At 37.4% G+C, this 8,123-nt stretch overlaps 1 protein-coding gene across 1 annotated transcript; it reads right to left on the bottom strand.

The window, feature by feature from the left end:
* Window positions 1–254: 254 nt before the first annotated feature.
* On the bottom strand, window positions 255–7,655 carry LOC114718070 (probable methyltransferase PMT13). Its single transcript, XM_028903314.1, has 7 exons — window positions 6,888–7,655; window positions 4,826–5,029; window positions 4,532–4,742; window positions 4,182–4,443; window positions 3,604–3,978; window positions 2,326–2,421; window positions 255–947 (listed from the first exon to the last, which is right to left on the bottom strand). The coding sequence occupies exons 1-7, from the start codon at window positions 7,308–7,310 to the stop codon at window positions 740–742; spliced, it is 1,779 nt and encodes a 592-aa protein (XP_028759147.1). The 5' UTR covers window positions 7,311–7,655; the 3' UTR covers window positions 255–739.
* Window positions 7,656–8,123: the final 468 nt, after the last annotated feature.

Below are 8,123 nucleotides of genomic sequence, written 5' to 3'. Positions count from 1 at the left end.
GTAACAGCTAACGTTGATCTATTTCATTGCAGTTTTTGGTAGTTTTACAGTCAACAATTCTTATCAATTCCGTTTGCCTCACAAGCCATATATGGTTTATAAGTTCACCAATTTTCCCACCCAACATGCGAGTCTTTTGGAATGAGCTCTCTGATCAGACCTATGCCCATAACAATTTGTCAATCAAATCTTGAACTGTGTCAATAATTTTCTGCTGAGTTGAAGGAAATATTTAACACAATAGGAGAAACTGAAACTCGACCGAATCAGAATCAGAGACTGATTCTTCCTCAATTAACAATAATTATTAAGCAAGTATCATCATCTATAAAGAAGCCTAGAATACAATTACCAAAGAGCTAAGAAAATAAAACTAGCACTGCTCTTGTGCTTTACATATAAAAGCAAATTTCATTCATTCTCTATATATTATGTTCATGCATTCAGAAAAAGGGCAATAATTAAACCTATGCTTGGAGCCCACATTTAATCTTTCCACCCCTCCTCTCTTTTTTCTCCAGGTATCTCTGAATGCACTATATACACTTCCTTTTGTGAATATAGAGAACCCTAACTGACTTTCACCAGCACACTCTTGCCATTTTCGCTTTTCTCAAATTCTAACCATACGACCTTTATAGTTTATGTGGGGATGATATATCTTTCACACCCCCACACCCTAAAGCAGTGGGAAGAAAATGTTACCTAAATTACAAAGCTGTGTCAGTGAGATGCAGATTTACAGATACCACAAGGTCTTGGTTGCAACTAGGATTTTATCTCCACCTTGTGATTCAGGTTCTTTATCATGTAAAGTAGGCCTCCACCTCACTGCACGAGCAATGTGTGCTACTTTATTGATTACTTCAGGGGTGTCCCGCAGAACGACTGTTCCTTCTGGTCGTAGCATCCGATCTATTTCAACCATCAGATCCACAAGGTTACATCTGCAGTGAAGTCAAGAAGCAACAAGTGTGAGCTCTGTTATGGGTCAAAGTTTCAATGGCTTTGTGAATACTACAACCTGAGGTGTTCTCAGGCTTTGCTGGCACTAATCTCTCAGGTTGGTAATCTCAAGATGTTGTTTGTTTGATAGAATGAAATGGAATGAAGGGGGAAACATTTAAAGATAAATGATGAATCTCGTGTCCCCAACATGAGAAAAGAAAATAATAAAAGGAAACAAAAACTATAGGGTCATGAATAAAAAGATATGATATGCATTGAAAACCAAAAACAGGTCGTAAAGGTGTATTCCTCCACATCAGCTTGATGCTTTTAGGATTTTAACTCCAAACCCCCGTAAAAACTAAACCTGTGTTAATACAAAGGGATTTTTTGACTCCTTCACCAAGCAGTATTAAATTCTTTGGGTAATTTCTATGGTTGTAACGATAACAATCAAGATAAGACCGATCACGTAGCCTTTGCACATAAGGAGCTTTTGTGAGATGGAATCTGATATGAACTGAATCTCAGCTATAGTTCACATGTAAGGACACAAGAAAAAGGCAAAATGACAGTTAGGTCTAAAGAGATCGATCTAATAGTCCCTTGCAAGATTTTCTGAAAAATGAGCTGCAAATATCAATTCACATAACTGTAAATTTAAGAGTCCAAATTGCAGATGAGGCATTTAAGTTTTCAAACGCAACTCGGTTTGCAACTATTTGAATCGATATTTGCAACTTATTTTTCAAATATTTTTTCAAGAACCCAACTGTCATTAAATTGATCATTTGCAACTTAAATCTGCCCCAAAGAAAAATCAATAATTGACTTTTTGGGATTTAAAATGTCATTTCCCCAAAGCAAAATCAGATTAAATAACTCATCGAAACAGCATGCAAAGATAACTACTAGTTCTGTTATTAAAAAAAAAAAAAAGATAACTACTAGTTCTAAGCAAATCAAGCAGTGCCTTAGTTGCTTGATTTAAATATTAGTTCAAGTAAACATGATTTTCCTATAACTCACTAAAAGCTTGCAGTTAAACATCAATTTAATTTAAAAGATTAAGCTGTTAAGTGAAGGCTTATGAATAGGTTATCCTGTAACCAACACATTCTTAATTTGAGCCTTACTCCACTTACAATAAAAGCTCGGGTGCTATGAACCTATGACAAACATCAAACAAAAAGCTTGAGTTGTTAGGGGAAAATCCATGAATAGGCTTTATTTTATTTTAAAAATAATTAATCACTAACAGTTGTATCAACGGGTACCCTTGAACTGTTGTTTGGGGGGGGGGGGGGAAGGTATCTTTGGACAGTGACTGAGATGCCGCAATAAGATACAGTTTTGGAAGTGATAAGACCAAAATACCTGTTTTTCCCAGAAGCTGGATCTTTTGTTAGTGATTCAATACCGGTCACATGGATCAAGTCATAAGAACGCGGATAGGTTGAGAAAGGTTCACACCTAGGAAAAATAACCAAAAAATTTCAGATCCAAGGAAACCTCCGCTACAAGTTGTAATATATGTTCAAATATACTCCAGATATTATAGCCAAAAGATCAGAAGCAGAGAGTAGCTGGAAGCCTAAAACAGGTTAAGTATACTGCATATGCAAGACGCAGGCACAATTACAGAACATGAAACACTACAAATCTCAAGACGTAGATTGTCAAACTCAACTGAAAAACTTAAATGAGTTGAGAAAGGATGGAAGGTTATAAATCCTGACATTTTGTGAAAATACGTTATGGTTCATAAAATATGGTATCCTGACTATTTTAGTCTTTAGACGAGGCACTAACAACCCTGGCAAAGTGTATTGAGTTTAACGTAGGAAAACTAATCAATTCACAATGCAACTCTTTATTGCTGAACCTGGAGAAGCTAATAAATTAAGAGTAAACTCATAGTTTATGCATCTCTTAAGCCAATCTCCTCCTTCCTTTAAATCTATCCAGTGTAACCCAGATCAGAGCCTTAGAGGAGAAAAATCTCTGCAATAAAACCTCAAGATTTGACATCTTGGTAGAAACTTGATCACCTAGCTCCTCCAAATAACAGTTTTGCAACAAGCTGATCAATACTCAGCAGTCTGCATCAGATTTTAACCTTTTGACAAGTCTGACATCACCCAACTGGCTGGCAACAAGCCATCCATCAATCAGCAGAAATCATCTCTTTTCTCTTCTCTACACAGGCTCTTTTGGACAAAAATGCACATATGTGCCTCTTATTATGCAGGATAAGAAATTCTTAAAAACGTTTATCTAAATATAAAATTACAAAAACAACAAGCATCTGGCATCTGATGTACATTCGAGAAAGGAGCCACTCCTTTTTTGAAGTATTTCTGATCTTATATAACAGCCAGGAGCCATGAACCCACAAGTTCAGCAGGGGGAACCAAGGGAAAAAAAATCCAGTCAAGGAAGTAACTCACCAGCCAAAAAGATTTCTGTGAAATACTGGCTGAATAAAATACTCATTGTCTTGACTAAAAAGGAAATTACCATTGTGATAGACACATGCATCCTTCCGAGTCTCAGATTATGCATATTATCAATAAAAATAATGTGCCTTTACATAGATTGGCAGTAAAACATCACCTTAGGAGAAAATGCACGAAACTTTCAGTAAAAACTCACCAATCATGATAGACTCCAACAAGACCTCTGTCAAAGATCACATCAAGAGTGGATGGCTTGCGAGCTGGAACCACATTCATCACCCACACAGGATCAGATTTTAGCGCTGCAGCAAAACCCCCAAAGAATGCATTCATGTCCATAACATTTCGTATAGCTGGAGTCCCCAATTTTATGCCCAGAGAATTCTTATAGTATGAAACCCTCCTGACCCACCGCCTACTATCAGCCTCAAAAACATCAACAGCATTTTTCAAGAGTGAGGCTCTTGGAGGTGTTGCAGTTAGCCTTTCAGGCCACTTAGGAATCATTCCAACAGCATACTCTCCTTTGACAGAAGTCATCCTACTGACACATTTCTTCAACTTGAAGTACCTGTAAAATTAAACATCTTTATTGGCAATACTACGTAATAACTATAAAAAAAAAAACAAATGTGTTAATAATATTCACCCATTTGCTAGCATGATGGCCCAATCAGATCCAAGCATGACTAGCAACCATCAAATTTGATAATGAAAAAAATGGCCAACACAGATAATAAGAGGAAAGATAGCTCTATCAGTCTAATGGATTACCAAGCAAAACTTGGGTCATCTGAATCATCACATAACTCCAGACCAAATTCATTTTGGTTAGGGAGACATGAGTCTCCAGCAGACTTTTTCCAGATCACAGTGTTGCCATCTACAGCAATCAGTTCATAACACAAAGCTCTTGCCACACCCTGGAGATCAGACCATTCTTTATCTTGTTTAGGCCACTGTACCGGGGGACCAGAGATGACTAAATACCCACCAGGGCGAAGTAACCTATCCACTTCAATGAAATAAGTTGCATCTGCAAGGCAGATTTTCGGCATTAGGGGAGTGATAAGAGTTTAAAAGCTTGCAAAAACCTAAAAGGTGAGCTGCAACACAGAACTTACTGTATGCTGTAAAAGGGATCAAACACCGAGAACAATGCACTAAGTCAAAAGCAAAAGCTGGAAATGGGAGCCTGCGAGTGCCAAGCATGGCAACAAAAGCTGGTATTCCTCTTTCCAGAGCAAATTGTATTTGTGCTTTATGTGAATCTCTTGGAGCAAAGGACACAGTTAAAATATCTTGAGATAGTAGATATCCTCCAAAACTGGCAACCTGAAAATTGAGGAAAAAACAAGCATGTTAAATAGTAAGAAATCACTGCAAGATCTTAAAGGGGAATCGGATACAGCTCCTACCCCACACCCCATATCAAGAGCAGTCCTGAGAACACCACCATTTATTGGAATGTATTGACCAAGTTTTTCAATATACTGCACTGCCCCATCTGGAAACATTGTGCCACCACCAGGGAATATAAAATGCGGACCTTCCCGTTTCATCCATCCTTGGTGACCTTTCCTGTCAGCAATCTTGTTGTGTGGCATGTTACTATGCCATATCTACATAGAATGTAATAAAACTATTAAATAGAAGGATTAGATGACAGAAATATAAGCATCACATTAAATTTCATCATGATCTCTTGTTAAGTCCCGCATCAAGTAGGAAATCTCAATTCATCAGGTCTCAGAATAATCCAGTGGTTAAACAGCTTTTGTCCGGACCTTTAGAAAAATGAAATGAAACAAACCCATACAAATAGTCCCATATAAAACTAAAAATTGAAATGCAAGCTTGTCCTTCCACGTGTTTGAGTAGTTTTTTTTTGTTTTTTTTGGGCATCAACTCTCTAGTTGAAAGAATAAAGACGAGTGGTTCTGCAGCCCTGTCCAAAAACTTTAGCTTTTAGCAGAATCACATATTCTGCCTCACACAAGGAAATATATTTTACCTTTAAGTCAGAAATTTCAAATGTGACGGCCATTCTTCTTCCCTTTTTTTCCAATAAAAAGAAGCTATTCTCTAAAATTGAGGACTAATTCCAATCCCATGAAAAACAAAATTTCATCAGAAGATATAAAAATAGGGGTATTAACTTTTCAGTAACAAATAAGGAAAAATAAAAAATAAAAATCTTCCCTCCATTATCTTCCCAGCTTCCAGAGCAGTTCATTTTCGGTGCTCTAGTGGTGGCCAGCAACAATACTTACATTAATATAATACCTATATTGGTCAAAGACTCAAACACATATAATATGGTTTTTAGCACATGATCGAGTTAGATCCTAAATGCTAGTAATGAGTTTATGATTTGTCAAAATATGAACCGCCCTAGTGTTGGTGACCTTGGGAATTCATCAGTAGTGGGTAGTGATCTTTCCTGTCTGCAATCTTATTGTGTGGCATGTTGCTGTGCCATATTAGACAGAACGTACTTAATACTATTAGATGGATAAATGGATCAATTGGTCAGAAACATGCTATTGGAAATTAAAAAAAAACCACTAAGATGGTGGAAAAGAACATCAAACTTCTACTAATGATGATCAATCAGATAACATACAAAATCACAAATAAAAAGACAAAACTTGTGAATACAATGATGATAAACCCGAAGGTGAATGATGATGAACATGGGTATGAAAAATGAGCTCAACCAGGTAACACTATGGTTACAAGCCTAGTGAATGAATCCCAAGACAAACCCAAGGCATGACTAATGAGGGAGTGAACGAATGAATAAAATCTCTGTACGTAATACAATTTAAGTGACCCTTCAAATATATTAGCGTCCTTAACTAATACATCAATGTCTAGTAATTTCAACACATACCCAGCACCTAAATTTTATTATGACCTCTGGTTGCAGTTAAGTCCCACACCAACAGGAGAGTTTTAATTTATCGGGCGTCAGAACAATCTAGAAGTTAGCCATTATATGTCCAGAGCTCTAGCAACAAATAAAAAGTCCTGGAAAACTGAAAGTCCCATTCAAAACTACAAACCAAAACACATGCTCCGTTTGACCAAATGTGTTTATTCTGTAGTGAGAAGAACAAAGGCAAGCGATTATGTGTCCTTATCTATTAAGAAAGAAAGAACTCAGCATCAAATAGAATGGTATCGTTCTGTCTCATACAGGGACATTTTTCTTTTTGTATTTACTGGGACAACACGCATTCAGGATCCAAATAAACTCTCCGTGACTCCAAAAACCGGATTAGAAAACAGAATTCTTGAGGGGGCTGAATTTTCAATGGCATGTAAATGACAATATTACCTACGTGATCTGATTTAAAATTACATTTGAGAGACGCTGAATTTTAGGATGAAATTGCTTAATGTTTGTTGGCTTGTACTGAGATAATTCAGCAGCAGAATATATACTTCCCTTCCCAAGAGTGAACTAAACCATACCTTGTGCAAGCTCTCCGGCCACTGCACCGGTATTTTGTAGCCATCAGGCGGAGGAATCAGACAAAGAGGGGTATCCTCCGGCCGCGGGCAATGTCTCTCTCTGTAGTAATTCATTTCTCTACTGAGCTGACTGTTCAACCTCGGATCCTCACATGGCATATGGTCCACGGCTTCGGCAGGACAAGACTCGATAGTTTGCTGCTGCCCAGCCTCGATAACGGCTATGAGGCGGTGGCGCTGCTGTGGATCTGCAGTGGATCGAAGAAGGGTCTGACGGCCGGAAGCAGCAAGCGAATCACCAAGAGGCGTAAAGACGAGGAGGAAGAAGAGGAATACGAGGCCGAAGAAGAACGCAGACACAAGGTCCAAGAGCCGCCATTGGCGTGTGTTACGCTTGGAAGCTGGTAGATTCAAGTGACCCATATCGAAACAAACAGGATCTGATCAAATGGGCATCTGGTTTGTGGATTCCAGAGCACTTGGGATTGAAAATCAGTTGTCTTTAGAGAAGACCCAAAACGTCGCAGATATCTCTACGATAGGGGGGAACAGTTAGATCATTTAACTGGGTTATGGTGCCTATGACTGTTTGGAGTGAAATCAATCGAACTATCACAGTAAGCCAGGAAGTAGAAGTTGATTCAATGGAAGATGGAGGATCTGAGGTTTTCAGGGATCCTCAGATTTTGTAGGCATAACCAAGGGACAAGTGTGAACTGAGAAGCGAGTTCACTCATTGGGTAGAGTGCATTATCATTAATCTTTCAGAGAAACGAAGGGAGTGTTTGGATAGAAACCAAACCATGGTTTCAGAAGTGCTTTTACGGATTACGAAGCAAATATGTGGAGGAGGTTACCTCGTTTTGCGGAAAAGTGCTTCTGAAACCATGGTTTTGAAGCATCCAAACAGGCCCGAAGACGGATCCCGCTGCAATCTGTATAAAGTATAATAACTAAAAATAAATAAAAATAAAAAAAAACTATTGAATTCACTATTTATAAGTATTTATAAGTTGATTTTACATATGATCTATTTTTTATATTTATCAGTTTTTTTTTAAAATTATCTTCATAGATACTTTTTTAATCATAATCAAGTAAAAGAGGGAAGGAGAATATTAAGAAAAATGATTATGGCATTCTAAAAAAAATGTCGTATTTTTTATAATTAACTAACTTACTTAATTTTCTTAATCTAATTAAATTAGTTAAATAGGTCTTATATTAAAGATTGGT

Source organism: Neltuma alba, unplaced genomic scaffold (assembly GCF_004799145.2).
Source record: "Neltuma alba isolate B1F8T4 unplaced genomic scaffold, ASM479914v2 tig00011797_pilon, whole genome shotgun sequence".
Classification (NCBI taxonomy): Eukaryota; Viridiplantae; Streptophyta; class Magnoliopsida; order Fabales; family Fabaceae; genus Neltuma; species Neltuma alba.
Note: the sequence above shows the minus strand (reverse complement) of the source record. Positions and strands in the feature narration are given on the sequence as shown.

Excerpts from the sequence above, each read along its gene's own strand:
- LOC114718070 (XM_028903314.1), bottom strand. The coding sequence starts at position 7,310 with ATGGGTCACTTGAATCTACCAGCTTCCAAGCGTAACACACGCCAATGG. Across the intron at positions 4,743-4,825 it reads CTCTTGATATGGGGTGTGGG|GTTGCCAGTTTTGGAGGATA; the intron begins GTAGGAGCTGTA and ends CTCAATTTTCAG. Across the intron at positions 3,979-4,181 it reads GATGACCCAAGTTTTGCTTG|GTACTTCAAGTTGAAGAAAT; the intron begins GTAATCCATTAG and ends TTAATTTTACAG.